The 17,026-nt window shown below is 55.5% G+C and overlaps 1 protein-coding gene across 2 annotated transcripts in view; it reads right to left on the bottom strand.

The window, feature by feature from the left end:
* Positions 1 to 282: 282 nt before the first annotated feature.
* SBK1 (SH3 domain binding kinase 1) overlaps positions 283 to 17,026 on the bottom strand; it is an 87,461-nt gene continuing 70,717 nt past the window's right edge. For both annotated transcript variants that reach the window (XM_048866917.2, XM_048866916.2), the window contains exons 2-4: positions 13,946 to 14,148; positions 12,310 to 12,512; positions 283 to 9,125 (exon numbers count right to left, since the gene is read on the bottom strand). In XM_048866917.2, the coding sequence (XP_048722874.1) occupies positions 8,337 to 9,125; positions 12,310 to 12,512; positions 13,946 to 14,148 (1,195 nt within the window). In that variant the 3' untranslated portion in view covers positions 283 to 8,336. The remainder of the gene's footprint in view (positions 9,126 to 12,309; positions 12,513 to 13,945; positions 14,149 to 17,026) is intronic.

Here is a 17,026-nt window from a genome sequence, read left to right on the forward strand (position 1 = left end):
CCTGTGTTCACACAGCACCTGGAGCAGTGAGCTCAGGTGAGGCCTCTAGGCACAGCTGTAATATAAATGATGATGATTCCAGTAGAGAGGAAATGTTCTCGTTCATAGAAAACCCCTTCCTTCGATTTCATCCTTTAAAATGGTCGATTCCAGTATGACGGGGAAGAGGCCATTTGCCCATGTGTCCAATACATACACGTACACACCCCCCACACCCTCAGAATGCACCCCCTCCCCACGGAACCCGTCCAACCCAGGAAAAACTCAAAACACTTATTGGGATGGATTGTTGGTGTGTTTTCCCCTTGGCTTTATTTTATAGCAATTGTCCTCAATATAGAATTAAATAACACATTTAAAAACCTCCTGCTCACAAGTCAAAGAACTCCAAAGAATTTACAGCTACATGTACTCTTTTGATTGTTTGTTTGTTTGTTTTCCCTTTTGCAGAAGGGGGCGGGAGAAATCCAACGACAGCACCATGTCTGCTCGTTTTCATTCTGTGACCGCCCCTCTCCAGGCGCACAGTGCAAGAACGGAGTATATACACCCAACCAGTTCACAAGGCTAAGTCACAACACAACCAACGGGATGCAGTGATGCTTCATGGGGAGATCAACAAAAACAGCTGATGGAGGAGATGCCCACGCTGCTGTACAGATCAGAGTCAGTTGGGGAAAACGGGATGTCCAGCCTGTCACATCTACTCTCACCATCTCCTGATCCATCCATTTGTATCTGTCAGTCTTGCTCAGTAAGTTGTGTCCATTTAACACATGCAAGGGCCTTATCCAGCTCCCATGGAAGCCAATGGCCAAATGCCAGTTGGCTTCAAAAGGAGCAAGGTCAAGGTCCTACCTGCTCTGAGTTTCTTGGTGTGGTTGCTGGCATGCTGAATGTCTGGAGGGGTGGAGGGGTTCAGTGCATGGATTTCTTTAGCAGGTTCAGATCAAATAATGTCAGGAACCTTTGTCCAAAATTCCTCAACTTTCCAAGGCTTGCTGTCCAAGTGAAGGGCTGAACTGCCCCCCACCAAGGGAATATTCGTGGCATCCATATAGTCTAGGCCCTGAGTGACCAGATGTCCCAGTTTTATAGGGACAGTCCCAATATTCAAGGCTTTGTCTTATAGAGGCACCTATTACCCCCCCCCCCCCCCAAATTGGCCACCCTAACATAGTCTCAACCAGATGAAATGGGGTTTTCACCAGGGGCAGTCTGCCTGTGGGAGATTCCCAGCCTAGTTTCTGCTCTAAAGATCATAGAATCATAGAATATCAGGGTTGGAAGGGGGTCATCTAGTCCAACCCCCTGCTCAAAGCAGGACCAATCCCCACCTAAACCACTAAGATGGTTCAGCTCAGAGAACATCCAAGCTCTTAGGAGCGCTGATGCCCAGGGACAGTGGGTGGAACTATCCCACTGACTGGGAGAAGAGTAAGAGACACCTTCTTCATCTTGGTGTTGCCCAAAAAAGAAGCAAAGGCCTCTGGATTATTGTCACCCCACCAATCAGAGCACTGCAATAAGGGCTGCAGCAGAGGTCAGGGAAGGGAGTGATTGGTCCTCTGCTTGGCCACCTTTGCAGCAGGTGGGATAATGGGTGCTGACTTGGAGAAACCCATATATGGGGAGGGATGGACTGTCCTCCCGGAAGCTGCCTTCTCCCTGCAATCCTTCCTCTACACTGAAATGAAAAGGGCTCTCAATCCTCATGGTCTAGGACAACAGCTTGGGTCAGGAAGAATTTTCTCCGGTGCGATACGACTGCACAGCTTGGTGCCTTATGAAAGAGGGAACTGACACCTTGCTTCAAAGCTTTTAGCAGCCAGGATGCAGGGCTAGATTGGCCATTGAGCTGCTCTGGTGTGATACCAGGCCAATCACTGGCTGCCAGCCTCATGTACTGCACTCAATCTGCAAGGGAGCCAAAGGACAAGCTCTTCTTGGGATATTTTGGGCTGGACTGGGAATTTGACCAGAAAGACTGTTCCAGGGACACCTCTAGCTGGATGGTCAGGCGCTGGCCAGTCTGGATAAGCGGCTGATCATTTGCCAGTTATGGGAGACCTTCTCTAACTCAAGTGGCGTCTGTGCAGTGGAGCTGAGGAATTGGATTCTAGTCCAAGGTCTGCATGAGCAGGTGTGTAATGTATGTAGTAACAGTGTTTGTTCTCTGCACCACATGCATTCATTCCACTCTCCTCTGAGCGATGCCACGAGACTTAGGGAGGTTGTCAGAAGAGCTGGTTGGAAAATTCAACTTTTTAGGCTGACATTTCAACTTTCACTGAAAAAAACCCAAGGCAAAATGTTTGCAAAAAAAAAAAAAAAATCACAGCCCCTTTTTGGACCAAGAGTCAAAACACAAGCTTCAGCCCTTCCAGAAAGCAGCCAATACACTCAGCACTTTTTGAGCTGACGAAGATCCAGCCCCCTCCCTTCAAATGGGACAGCCCTGGGGGAAACATCACTGCATTGTTACAACAGAGAATCACTTTTATTTTATTTTATTTTAAAAAGGCCTTCACGTCCATTGAGAGGTTTTGCTTTTTTTTTTTTAAATATATCCATTTTGTTGTTTTTTTGTCATTTTTTAATTTTTCTTTTCTTTTTAACAGTGACAGTAACTGAGGTAACACCTGTGACACTATAATCTCTCCTACAGGAAGAATACCCAAAACCTGACAGACAAAGGAATTACCCCCCCTCGACAACCTAATAACAACAATGCAACAGAAAAAATATCTCACGCACACCCTGAAAATCAACAAACCAACCGGAAAAATAAAAAAAGTTCTATGTGGTGTTCTTATTCCTTATCTACATTATTGCACGAAAGATCAAGGACATTGAGGGACCTAAGGCAAAAAGGAGAAATTGCGGCTCTATTATCTAAATCTGTGCAATGCTACCTCTAAAAAATACTCGAGCCCTGGTCTTCCCCAAAGCACGGGGTGACACCTAAACAGGAGGGCAAACAGGTTGCATTCCCCCAAAACGTGGACTGCTGAGAAGGAGGGGCGACGCTGGGTGTTGTAATGGTGGGGATGCGGGAAGAGGACAGATGGACGGGATTGGTGACACAAAGGAAGATCCAGGGGTCAGCAGGCTGCTAGTCTGAAGGGTGGGAGAAGCCTCTCAGATGCTGTCCCTTCCTCACCATGGATAGGTAGTTGTTTGAGTGGATCAGTCCTGCCAAGGGACGGAGCAATGGGCTATCAGACATGGTGCCCCTTGGATACTGTACCCAGAGGTTCTGGAGTCACCATGGTGCTCTAGCAGTGGTGGGGAAGGAGGCCAGGGTTGGGTGTGTGCTGTGGCCGGCAATGGTTATAAGAAGACACACCCTCGCTTTCTGCTGAAGTCCGGTGGCACTGGCTGTCAGGTGCCCCCTGCGTATTAGGGGGGCTTGGACTGTGCCTGCCCTCCTGGTGTCTGTTTGTAAACTGCTGTTGCTGCTTAATAGCATGATAGCCCTTTGTGCAGTGCTGAGTTGGGCCGTGCCCAGAGGCCGGGGCTGGGGGGGCGGGAGCTGCTTGCCAGAGCAACACCTCCACTCAGCCAGTCCAACTCCCCTCCCCTGAAATGGCCCCTGCTACAGCCCCTGGGGAGTGCAGCCAGCCCTGGGGAGTCTGGGACAGGGCAGGGAGGGGGGGACAGAAAGGTGGACAGCACAGCTCTGTGCCACTAAAGCCCCAACAGTGTCCGGCCCTCAGCCAGCCGGGTGGCAGGACTGACCCTGTTTGTGCCCACACTGCAAGCCACAGGCAAGGGGGACAAGCCAGATGCTCGACAGGGGTCTGTCTTTGCTGCAGTGCTAACCCAGGCACCTACTCGCCTCACCCGCCCTTCCCCACACAAGCCTGATGGTGCTTTACAGTTGGGCTAGCTGGCCTGGGCTATAAGCTAAAACCTGGGTGCTGATTATGCTTGGACTGGTAACCCGCCCACTTTGCAGTGAGGACTGCAGCTAAACCACTCATGTTCTGCTAGTCCTCCAACGACCATCCCACCCCCTTCCCCTCATGTGCCCAGAAGGGCAGACAGGTTCCCCACAATTCACTGGGAAAGCATCATAGACAGTGGCTCAGCTCGCTGCAGTGCAAAGCACCATGGGATGGGCCACCGCAGAAGCCCTACCGACACATACAGCGAGCGCAGCACCAGACGTAGCTGCATCTGGCTTTGCAGTGGCTGTTCACACCGGGCTAGGAGAGTCTGGGCAGTGAGAACACCCCGTCTGTCGCCAGTGTTAGCTCTGCAGGGAAGATCTGCCCTGAGGTGCAGGTGGGGTAGGTGCATGGGAGGTCATGGGGGCAAGTGAAGCCCCACTGTGGGATGGCAGGGACCTATAGTCCCTGAGCTCAGGAGGAAATCCCTTTGGTGCATGCCCTTGATTGGGAAAGAGCCCATATGCCTTGTTCTTCCAGTATCCTGAGGACCCTCTGCTCGGGGCCGGAGCTGGGAGACAGCAGACGTGAGTCTGTGGTAGGCAGCTGAGCTGACCCTGTGGACACCTCCTGGCAGAAGCCCCAGACACCCCCTCAGGGCCTGGGACCCATGTTTGTGTACGGCCTAGGACTCTGCAATGAACTGCTTTCCTGCCCCTCCCCCCGGACCCCCCCAACGCCTACAGGACCTCTCTGGCTCTGAAGCACCCACACTGTGTTAATTCGATCCCTCACCAAGGCTCTGGGCTGGGCATTCAGCCCCCTTGCTCCAGAACCAGCCAGGCAGGTTCCCTATGCATCCCTGGGGTGGTTAGTTACTGATTGGACCTGCTAAGGCCCTTCCCCAACTTGCCCATTGTGAAGGCAACTCTGGCCTCCAAGTCTGATTCAACAACAGATCAGAGAAGTGCTTATATCCATCCCTCCCCCTCACACCCACCCACCCATCTCTCACACACACACATGTCCACCTCTCGTTCACACACACACACACACCCTCCCATCTCTCTCTCTCTCTCTTACACACACACACACCACCTCTCTGTCCTGTGTCTCACACACACACCCTCCCATTTCTCACACACACCCATCTCTCTCATGCACACACACCTGCCCATCTCTTTCTCGCTCACATACATGCCCATCTCTCTCACACACACCCTCCTGTCTCTCTCACACACACACACCCCTCCCATCTCTCTCTCACACACACCTCCCATCTCCCACACACACACCTCACATCCTCTCCCTCTCTTCACCCTCCCATCTTTCTCACTCACACACACACCTCTCTGTCTCTCTCACACATACTCCAACCTCACACGTTTCTCTCTCTCTCTCACACACACACCTCTCCCATCACATACATACCTCCCATTACATGCACAAACATCTCCCAGCTCTCAGACACCTCCTACCTGCACCCTCCCATCTCAGTGCGACCCTGCTTGTCACAGGTCAGTCTCCCGGTATGCTCTGGCAGTGCAGTTGCCCTGGGCCTGCCGGTGGCACCCTGCCACTACCATGGGACTGGGGACTCCCCACCATCCTTTGGCCACACTGAGGTTTGCAAACCTTGCCTGCCAGTGACCGAGCTGGGACCAACTGAATCAGCAGATGCCACTCAAACTCCTGCTCCTGTCACAACACAGCCCACTAATGCAGGTACTTGGGCGGGTTGATCCCACAGCTAGAGAACAGCTGAGCACAGCTGGGAGATGAAGCTCAACTCCCATCACTGGGCTACATACAGGCTTTGGGCAGGTGGGGTGCTAGCAGGCTCCAGCACGCCAGGGAAACACAGCCAGCTGCCCCACTCAGCCCATGGCTGTGGAAGGCTCACGTTAAGAGGTGACAATGTTGGGGGTGGGAGGGTCATTTCCACCTGCGTGTTCCCAAGCCACTGAAGCTACCGCCCTAGATATGTCTGTGCCTCCATCAAACCGCCTTGCCATGGGCATCTGTTGGCAGTGAGTGGGCTCCCAGCGGTGCCCTGGCTAGGGGAGAGCAAGCTGGCACAGAGTATCACAGTGGCTGAACAGGGCGCACTGTGGAGCTGGTGGGGCACGGAGGGTTAGGGCTGGGAGCTGGCCAGCAGCTCGGGTGTGGGCTGGGTCTAAGTGGAGGCATTCTAGAGGCCAGGGAAGCTCAGCAGCAAAGCCCAACTCCCCAGGGGCACATGTTACAGCAGCGCCTGGCATACCCAGGGCATTGCCTCCCTGCAGCCCCACCCAGCCCTTCATGCCGCTCTCAGTGCAGTATGGCTGCAGTGCACGGTGAGTCATCCAGAGCACCCTGGACACAGGGCTCTTGCCTGCCCCGACAGCACCACTGCCTTCCATCTCTTCTCTCCAGCACCCCGTTGCCTTCAGCTTGTCGTGGCAACTGGCCAGACTTTGTGGGCAGTTAATAGCTTTCCTTTCTGGCCACCATTTGGGGTTTGGCTCCAATGCATCCATCTAAGCAGTGGGTGCTGTGCCAACCCCCACGCCAATGCCTACTGGTTTGCCTTGGGCAACCCCGCCAGCTGGTTTTTTCAGGCTGACCTCACCTGTCTCCTACGCCTTCCACCAGCATGCACCTCCTCCCCAGGGAGTCCCATTGACGGCAAGCAAGAGCCGTCCAGCCCAGGAAGCAGGTGCCAGGCCAAGCTCATCAGGGGTATCTGTGAGCATCCCTTCCCAGGCCCCTGCCATCCAAGCCCCAGCCCCATATGGCCTGGCACTGCATGCTGATGAGAGCCTTTCTAACCACTGCAGCCACAAGAAACCCCACGGAGCAGGGGATCCGGAGCCTGATGGCGGCTCTCCTGCTGCCCACGTCCCTCCAGTTAAAACCAAATGGGTTAGATCTCTGCTCCTCACAAGACATCATGCTCTATGCCCCCTTGCTCCCCATATGGGTCCCAGTGCCCAGCTGACCCACTGGGGTCAGGGACAGGGAGAGGCTGTTCCCTGGGAAGGGTGATGGTGACAACAGCCGGGCCCAGCCGGCCCGACACACAGTGACACATGGAACACACCGACATTTGCTACATTTAGCACTTGCTTCCCCCACTGGCAGGGAGAGGCATTCCCTCAGGATCCCTCAGCAAGGAGGGGACCAGCAGGAGCTGGGGCTGCCCGAGTCCCCACCCCTGGGGGAAGTGCCCTGGGCATGGCTGGGCTCAGGCTGTCAGAGAACTGGCCCTGAGAACACCCCCTTTACAGACAGGGTCAGTGGCTCAACCAGGCTTATTGGTTTCCTCTTTATCTCCTGCTCCCCACCACAGGCCACCCTCCAAGCAGGATGGCAGTGGGGGACAAGGATGAGGCAAAAGGGGCAGACCCCAGCCTGCTTGGCATTAAACAGGCTGGTGCACGCTGCTCCCCACAATCTCTCCAAAGGCCTCCTCCACAGACTGGGCTCATGAGCCTTCCCCTCAAACCCCACGAGTCCACCCTGCCAGCCCCCCCGCCCCTTCCCCCCAGGGAAATCACAGGAGGGCCCCCGGGCCTGAGCACAGACACAAAGAGCCAACGAAAGAGCGACAGCGGGCAGCTGTGGAGGGCAAAGCTGCTGCAGTGCCCGCTGGACAGTGCTGGCCCCATGCTCTCTTACCGGTATCCTGTAGCAAGAGCCCTGCTCAGAGCCCCAGCACCCACCCTGCCCCAGGGAACAATGCACCAATTCGCACATCAAGCCTTGACAGTGATAGGGGTTCCCGGTGACCCCCAGAACCACACACCTGCTGCAGCCTTGTTGCTTATTAACTACAAACCACCCCCCCCACCATCCTACCCCCCACCCCACCCACACGCCCGATGGCTGTGACATCCCTGCTGAGCCCCTGCTGCTCACAAGATGGTCACCCATCCGTTTGTCCAAGACTGGGTGCCGATTCCCTCCTTCCCGCACCCCTGTGTCTTCCCGCTATCATCCCTGTGAAAGTCCCTGCCCACCCCCAACAATGGGAAGAGCCTCAGAGCTCCTCCCATGCCCCACTGACAAAGGGGGGGCGCAGTGCAGAGTGCCCGGGGAAGCAGCCCCCAGCCCAATCATGGAAGACGTGAGGGGGAGGGGCCACCATGCCACACAGGGTCCTTCCCGGCCACCAAGCCGGGGCCTTTCTGCCTGGCTCTATGTCTGCACTCTGGCCTTTCCTCCAGGGGTTAGCTATACGTCGCAGCCTCGGTATCAGTGAGTACTAGCAGTGTGAGTATTTTTTGCTTCGGGAGACATGGCTCCTGGTCCCTTTTCACACAAAAAAGGAATCCCCTCCCCCCTGAACCCCATTCGCCAGTGGGGCGGGGAGGCAGGGGTGCTGACATCATTGTTGCAGGCTGTACAGAGCGGAGCAGCGTCATGATGACCAGCTGCCCCCTCATTCCCGCTGAGCCCTCATCAGACACAAATTTCTATTGCTGTGGCCAAGACCATCTGCCCTTTGCCTTTGTCCTGCCGCCCGTCCGTCCGGCTAGCTCCCCCCGGGGAGGACAGGCCTGGCTCGGAGGCGGAGAGCCGGGGGCCGCTGCCTTCCGTCAGGATGGTTCTCTTGAGCGGGGTGGGGGTGCAGGAGCTGGGCGTCTCATGGCGATGGGGGCCGGCGGAGAGCTTATCTCCGGCATGCTTGCGGGAGCGGTAGGAGGGCCGGCGGCGCACCTCCGACATCAGGTCGTACTTGATGAAGTAGAAGACCTCCTTGACGGGGCAGCGCTTCTCGGGGTCCAGGGCCAGGAGACGCTGGAACATGCGCAGGGCATTGTCTGTGAAGCGCCGCCATTGGGATGGCAGGCCTGCCAGGCGCCCCTTCTGCCACCGCACAAATTCCTCAAAGAAGGTGTCCGAGGCAGCGGCTGCCTCCCAGGGGAAGTTGCCGGTCAGGACGCAGAAGATGAGCACCCCGAAGGCCCACACGTCGATGCTGGTGTCCACCGCGAAGCCCTCGGCCCGGCCGGCCTGGCATACCTCGGGCGCCGTGTAGGGTATGGTGCCGCTGATGCGCTTCACCCGGCAGCCCACCTTGCGGGTCATGCCGAAATCGGCCAGCTTGACCCGGCGGCAGTCGCGGTCAAAGAGCAGCACGTTCTCCGGCTTGATGTCCCGGTGCACCAGGTTCTTGCTGTGCACGTAGTCCAGGGCCAGGCCCAGCTGCTGCACACAGCGCTTCACCATGTCCTCAGGGAGGCCCACCTGCAAGGGCAGACACAGTGCATTAGCAATGGGCACGGGGATGGGGGTGCCGGGGGGGGGGCATTTCCACATCACTGCTGCGACCCAGCACATGTGGAGTTGGACAGGCAGGCACTGGGGGTTTAGCCACAGAACTACAGAAGCGAATGGATTAACAGCAGGTTGGCTCTCCTGGGGACTGTCCCTGACTGCCAGGCTCCTCACAAGGTGTATGGGCCCCATCACAGACACGTCCTGTTGGCACATTTCAGGTCACACAAAGATTCTCCCCTTAGGAGCTTGAATTAAGGAGGTCCTACTATAATTCCTTTATCAGTGCTTAAGCTCCTCCTTCCCCAGGCCTCCACGTGGCCTCGCACAGATGGAAGTGTGTCACTCCGAAATGGCACATGCCCATGCTCCTGGTCGCTGCGGGGATGACTGCCCGCCCCGAGGTCTGTCCCAGAGTGGGCCCTTCCTGCCCCCCAAACAGCTTTGTGGCTCTTCTCTGGTCAGTATCTGGTAACGAGCTGCCCAGACCTGGCCGCACCATGGACATTCTGCTCAGCCTCCCTGCTCCGTGACATGGAGCCGTGGCTCTCCTCTACAGGCACATCCCCCATCCACTGTCACCCCCCAATCCCAGGTAAGGTCCCCTGCTCCCAGGGCTGGACCCAGAAGTCAATTGGCAGCAGGATCTCAGTTGAGGACCTTCTCCCTGAGAGAGGCCAAGTCCAGTGCAAATGAGTGGAGATCCACCTCAGCTTCTCCTCCTCTCGGGTCTCTCTCTAGTGCCTGTTAATCCCCAACAGACCACGACACCCTGGGAGGAGGCAGAGGCGTCGACTCCATGCGTTCTCCAAGGCTGGAACATCCATGGAAAAAAATTAGTGGGTGCTCAGCACCCACTGGCAGCCAGCTCCCCCTCACAGGGCCTCCCACCTGCCTGCTGTCCCACCCATCAGCGCCTCCCCCTCCCTCCCAGTGCCTCCTGCCTGCCGCAATCATCTGTTTCACTGAATCGCATCGTGCAGGAGGCGCTGGGAGGGAGAGGGTGGAGTAGGGATGGGGCACGCTGGAGGGAGGAGGCAGAACTGTGTGGGAAGAGGCGGGGAAGGGGCAGGGGCGGGAAGAGGCGGGGTGGGGGTGGAGGCTTGGGGGAAGGGGTGGGGTGGGAGCAAGGTCTGGGGTGGAGCCGGGGTTGAGCATCCCCTGGGCCCGGAGGAAGATGGCTGAGAAGACTGATGGAGCTGGAAGGGCTGGCTGAGGAAGAGATATGAAGGGTGCTTGGCCAAGGCAGTGTGAAAGGGAGGAGAGGAGGTCATGGTGTTCATGTGGGAGCAGGGAGAGGAATTGCTTAGGGTGCTCTGGGGTTGGACAGGGTAAGAGGGAGGAGACTGACAAAAGGGAAGTCTAGGCTGAGCTTCAGGAGAAATATCTAAGGCAGAGAGGTCCGGGGGACCAAGGTCCTGGAGAACAACCCTACACTGGCCACTGGGTCGGGAGGGGATGGACTAGGTGACTTAAAAGGCCTTCTCTACCTCTAGTGTCTCTGATGAGCATTGCCTTGGGTCCCTATCCATGTGCAATGCAGAAGCTGGGCGGAAATTTGGAAACCATCATCATCCTGAAATAGCAGCCAACAAACTGTTTCCCTCCCTCCCACACACCAAGGGCTTGAGAGGTGATCAGGTGGCTGGTTAAGAACTGCCAGCCACTCGGGCAGGGCTGTTGAGTTCAGCAGGGGTGGGGATACAGTTGCCCTTCTTCTCCAGGGGGCAAGGTCCTTACCGCTCACCACTACCTTGGAGACCAGTGCAGGCCTGGTGGAACCAGTCCAGAATGCATCCCCCAGGGGAGATCTTAGCCAGAACCCAGGCTAGTATGAATCCCTGGGCCAATTGCAGACACCAATGCCAGCCTTCCAAAGGTCAGACTGGTGAGGGGCACACAGGGGCTAGAATATCCTGGGTCACAAAGGAGAGGGCATTTCAAGGACTCACCTCCCTCCCCCACCACTCCCCCACACATACACCCTGTCTCTTGTCTTTGCTAAAGCACCTGCTGAAGCTGTATAATCACATTTTCCTTTATTTGCTTTACATTACGATTTCATTACACTTCCAATTCAATTATGTCTAATTATATTTGGGGAGATCTCTTTCTACTCTTTGGTCATCCTTTCTCCTTGGTTCTCTCTCAGTTCTGTCTGCTTATTCCTCCTCCCCCCCATGCCTTGTTCCTTCAGTGCAGAGAGGGGAAATGTTTTATGATCAGAGCAAGCAGTACTATATGTGCCATTGGGCTAGCTCGCCCCAGGAGGTGGCTATGAACCCCTGGTCACTGTTGAACCCTCCCTACTTTCATAAGGATAATGAATCATAGTCATTAATTTCTTATCTTCATCTAGCACCTTTCAGGATCCCAAAGCACTTTGCAAATCACTTCACCCGCCACTGAAATGCGGCCCCCTCTGGGGTGGGACATGCCAGCAGTTTAACAGCGCACAGCATCATTAGGCAAGGGTTTAGGACAGGAAGTGATGCATAATGCACCCAGTTGCAACTGCAGGGCAAGCATAAGCAGGAAGGTTGTAGTGACCCCAGTTAGTATTTAACAGCCCTGCTCTTGTGAAAATTGCTACAGGCTCATTAACAGGACACAAGTGGCCAGGGGCTCAGCTTTGTCTCATCTGAAGGCATGCTGCCCCCAGGGGTGAGGTCTGATTGCAGAGTCGGGGGCAAGAGTGCCACCTACTGAACACCCTGTATATGCGGGAGCCACTAACACTCGGGATGCTCCCAATTCAGAACTCTCCACTCACTCTCACCTTGCCCAAGTAGAAAGGACCCACAAGGTGCTAGCAAGAGGAGAACCAGGCCCAGGTGCTCTCAGACGGGAATGTCAGGGCTTTCCTGTGGCAGTATTGCACTCAGGCACCCGCCAGGCCTGAGCCTGATCTGCTGGCTCCAGTCAGCACCCTTGCTTAGCACATGAGATCACAGCTGGAGGACAGAGTCTGCCTTTAGGTCTCTGAGTAGCAGAGGTAGGATGGGGGTCAATGGAGAAGGTGGTCTTCTCGTGTAGGAAAGGGGTCTGTTGTGCAGGGGAGCTGGGGCAGCCCCAGTTGAGGGCCATGGGTGTTAAAGCTCAGACTCCACGGGGGCAGGAGAGAGGTAGCCTAGGGAAGCTTCCTAGCTGGTACCTGTGGCGGAATTATGTCAAAGAGGTCCCCGCCAGGCGCATACTCCTGAGCGAAGACATAGCAATCCTCAGTCTCAAAGACCACGTCGAAGACCTTGATGATGAAGGGGCTGGAGGAGAGCGTGTTGGTGATGCTGAACTCCCGCAGGAAGTTCTTCAGCTTCGTCTTGCTCTTGTTCACGAACTTCAGCGCCATTTTGGTGCCTACAGGGGAAAAGGCTCAGGAGAAGGCTCAGCAACATAGGGCTCCTCCCAGACCAGTGAGGAGTTTGGGGGGGGACACAACGCTCCCACAAGAGCTCCCAAATTCATGGTCCCCGACTCAGGCCCCACCCATCCAAGCAGTGAGGTCCCAGCAGGTGCTGCTCTCCCTACCAACCCAGCTCTACGTGGCGCTTGTCATGACCTGGCCCACACCCACTGGACCTCTGGAGAGGCCTGGGCAGGAGACACTGGCCTTTGAGCACAAGGACTGAGATTTTCCTGTCCGTTTTCAAGATTTTAAAAAATGTTCCCATCCCAAATCAGAACAAAGAGTTGAAATCTCAAAAAAATGTTCAAACTGAAAGTCTGGGGGAAAAAATTGATTCGGGTCAGTGGAATCGTTTCATTCCCATTTTGTCAATTTTTTCAAGACCTTTTTAACTCTTGTTAGCTTAAATTTCTAAACAAAAAGTTGTTTTGAACCAGAAAGGTAGAATTTTTCATGTTGAGTTTGACACTCTTTTTTCAAAAATGTTTTGAGTGGAGAAGTTCATTGACGACGCCCCTTTCCCAGGAAACGTGTCCGTTTGGATGAAAACCATTTCATTGAAAAATTCCTGACCAGCTCTGCTGGGGCTGGGGCCAGTAGCTGGGCAGGGACACTAACAGGAGCACCTGGCATCCTCCCCAAAGGGCTTTGCCCCCCCAACCCAGAACTACAGAACAGCCTCAAAGCAGCAAGCCTGGTCCACTGGGAGCTGTACAGAAGGGACCGCCCCAGCCTCAGCCCACCATGGAGACCTCCATGCCTATCCTGTCAGCTCACCGGGGGCAGAGGACTGTGGGTGTGTCAGGGAAAAGCCAGTGGAATGGCACACAGAGCGGATCCCTGTGGCCACAGGCCCTGGTAAGAGGCAAGCAACAGGCCATACCTGCTACTCTCCCAGTAGCTGGATGCCCCCTGGCTGTGGGTTGGGGAGTGCACCCCTCATGCAAGTACAATTTCTGCAAGCAATACCCTTTGACTTAGACTGGGGATGTGGCAATAACGAGTCGAGACCCAGCCTGCTTCAGGGGTCCCTGTCTGAGCAACTCCTCACTCCCCCATGAGCTGAACCTAAGCTGGGGTACAGGAGCCTGACACTTCCTGCAGCTGGCATGGCTGGAAATATCCCGAGGTGAGCCACTCCCAGTGGGCATCAGTCAGCCTGCAGCAGACAGGCGCCAAGCCAAACAGGAGGGACAAGAATCCTTGTACTCCCTGACCTGCTAACAGGTCTGGGCTGAATTTCAGATGGCTGCTCAGTTCCTCCACTCCAGCCGTGTCTCCCCTCCCCGTCCAGCCGCTCCCAGCCCGTGGCTCGCCAAGCTACCAACAAGCCCTGCCTGCCCAAATGCCCAGGCCTGGCCACTAGGAGCCGAGCTGGCCTCACCTGTGCTTTTGTGGGACACCAGGTCCACCTTGCCGTAGGTGCCCTTGCCGAGCTCGCGGATGAGGTCATAGTGCTTGTTGATGTCGGAGCCGGAGAGGGTGCGGATGGCCAGCGACTGCATGTCCTCGGTGATCAGGGGCACTCCGCAGCAGGCCAGCTTGCGCGACGGCTCCTGCTCGATCGAGCCAGCACTCATCGTCGCACTGCAAGGCAGAGACATGGTCAGGGGCATCGCCATATGCTGCCACGCCTGTGGGCCTGCCACACACACTGCCTGGCACCCGCTGTCCTGTGTGGCGCTGGGCAGAGGGGAGCCTCATGAACCACTAGGGGAGTTCTTTGGGGCCTGGGGAGGGCTGCCCCTGCAGGAGCACAGAGACCCACTGTGCTGGATAATTCCCCACCCATGTTGTACAGAAACAGCCCCTCCTGTCATCAGTCTAAATTCCCACCCACTCTGTCCATGTCAGTCCTGGTCTTTGCCATCACTCTCACTCCTCTAATCCTTTTGCTGGCTCCCCTTCTCCATCGCCAGCTCCAGAGCTCTGCCCTCCCTGCTCATCTGCCCAGGCTCCATCTCATCAGCTCCGTCCATGATGCCCCATTGCCCTCTTTGTCTGCAACCCCCGTGGCCGTGCTGCCTTCCAGGCCACCCCCTATACATGGAGCCCCCACCCCCCAATCCAGGCTGGCTGGCTTCTTTAAATCCCCCCAACAACCCCCTCCCTCCCACAAGGCCTGCCGTGGCTGTAGCCAATATCCAGTGCACTTATCCACCTCGTGAGTCAGCTGCTCCCCTCCATAGAAGGAAAGGTCAAGCACTGGGAGAGGAGTCAGGACTCCAGGACCGATGCAGGGAGTTCCAGGCAGGTGGGGGGCACAGGAGGGCTGAAGTGTGTGTGTGTGTGCACCTGGGCATGTAATTTAGGTATTCTTGCTAATATGATGTGTATTGTGCTAGGTGCTGTACATTATTTATTAGGGGTATTATGTTAGCACCAAGGAGCCCTGGCCCTATTGTGCTAGACACTGTACATTATTTATTAGGGGTATTACGGTAGCACCAAGGAACCCTGGCTCCATTGTGCTAGGTGCTGTACAAACACAGAGCAAAGCAGTGGTCCCTGCCCCCAAAGAGCTCAGTGTGTATGACTTTATAGAGCTCCCAAGCACAAGTGACTGTCCATGCGATCACTCGGCCTGCATGTTACACCCCTTTCCCTCTCCCCTCAGCTTTTCAGTTTGTCAGCTCCCCAGGGCAGGGACCATGTCCCTGGCTATGTTTGGAAGTGTGGACTACGTTGCAAGCGCCCTGTGACAGGGCTTTCTCCTGGGGTCTGCCAGACTTGGTACAACTCTGCACACATCTGCCCCTCCCTGGGGCTGGCTGTGAGCCGTGCTATAGGCAGCAGGGAACTCAGAGGGTCAGGGAGAGCTTGTTCGCAGAGGGGAGAGCAGGAACTCAACCGTGGCAATGTCTCAGCTGGCTGGGGATTTCCATAGCATCACCCACAATGCTTTGCTTCAGAATCTGATTGAGGTCACCCTCATTGTGCTGAGGTGGGACAGAGAGCAAGGAGGAAGAGGTGGCTACTTACCAAACAGTGAATGTTGGGACACCACAATAAGGCTGTTTGGAAAGGCATTGGTGTTAGCACCAGAGGAGCATCTTTACTAAGGGCAGCCTTCAGTGAGCAGCTGTCCGAGCACATATGATTCCATCCTGCAGGGGGCAGTGGACCATGCCCACACCCATGCTCTTGTCCAGCAGAATGGATGCTCTTGTGGCTAAGGTCTGGCACTGGGTCTCAGGAGATTGAGGTTCAATTCCATGCCCTGCCATGGGCTCCCTGTGTGACCTGGGGAATGTTCTTTGACCCCTCTTTGTCTCGGTTCTCCACCCAAACAGGGTATGGCTGTAAAGCAAGGAGAAGCCTACAACAGAGAGTTTCAGAGCCCAGGTTTTCAGGCCTGTGCAGTGGCACTAGAAAGAGCTGTGTAGCCATATGGGCTCAGGCTCTGACACCCTGTTCCAGGGGAAAGCTCACTGGAGTGGGGCTGAAGGGGCCTGAGCTGTGTTCCTCACTGCCACAGACTGGCTGCATGACCTCGGGCATGTCTCCTCACCTCATTTCCCCAGCTGGTGAAGGGGGAATTATATGTCCCGAGCACTAGATCTGTGTGTGGAAGAAGAGCTAAGTATCATTCTAGCATTTGCTATACAATCTCTGCTGGGGCCGGGGGGAAGTCGCCCGGCGCTGGGGGGGGGAGGGCAGGCCAGCATGGTGGATTTGTCAGGGGCCCACGTACCAGAGGATCTAGGCACCAGGAGAAAGTTACAGCTCTGCTGCTTGTCATTTGGGTTAGCTGTTGTTGCCAGGTCTTTAGCCTTCCCACAACACAGCATTACCCTCACCCCTGCAGAGAGGATCCAGATGCCAGCAGCACACAGCAAAAAACAAGATGCTGTGAGTTATCCCCGCGACACTAGCAGCATTTGTGCTCTGAAAGCAAGTCAGACCTGGCTGGGGGGATTCTGGGCACCTCAGCTGGCACAGAAGGGCAAGGATTGGCGAGTGCAGGCCCAGACAATTTCTGAGGGGGGGCGGTTGGAGCTGGCCAGGATCTGAAATCCAGGAGATCCTGGGTTATAAACGGAGAGCCTTTGCGCAGCAGCAAATGCACAATGAAGGCCAGCTGGTGCTTGGAGCTTTAAAGAGCAACCCCCCCTGCTATGCCAATGGGTTTTCATTCACAGAAAGATAGGACCTGATTATGTAGAGAGCTGCCTCCAACCCAATCCCTTCCCCTAGGACAGCTGGTACCACCTATGATCTCACAGCACCGGACAAAGAGACACTAATTAAGCCTCACATCACCCTTCCAAAGCAGGATGGGATCTTTTATCCCCATTCTGCACATGGGGACACCGAGGCACAGAACGGTGATGTAAACTGCCTGGATTCACACAGCAAGGGTGAGGCAGAGAACCAGATCGCCCAGCTTCCAGGCCTGTGCTCACACCACTAGGCCATCCTTAAATAATTAAATAATCCCCTACAATGATTCTCTCACCAGCTT

Source organism: Caretta caretta, chromosome 10 (genome assembly GCF_965140235.1).
Source record: "Caretta caretta isolate rCarCar2 chromosome 10, rCarCar1.hap1, whole genome shotgun sequence".
In the NCBI taxonomy this organism is placed as follows: Eukaryota; Metazoa; Chordata; order Testudines; family Cheloniidae; genus Caretta; species Caretta caretta.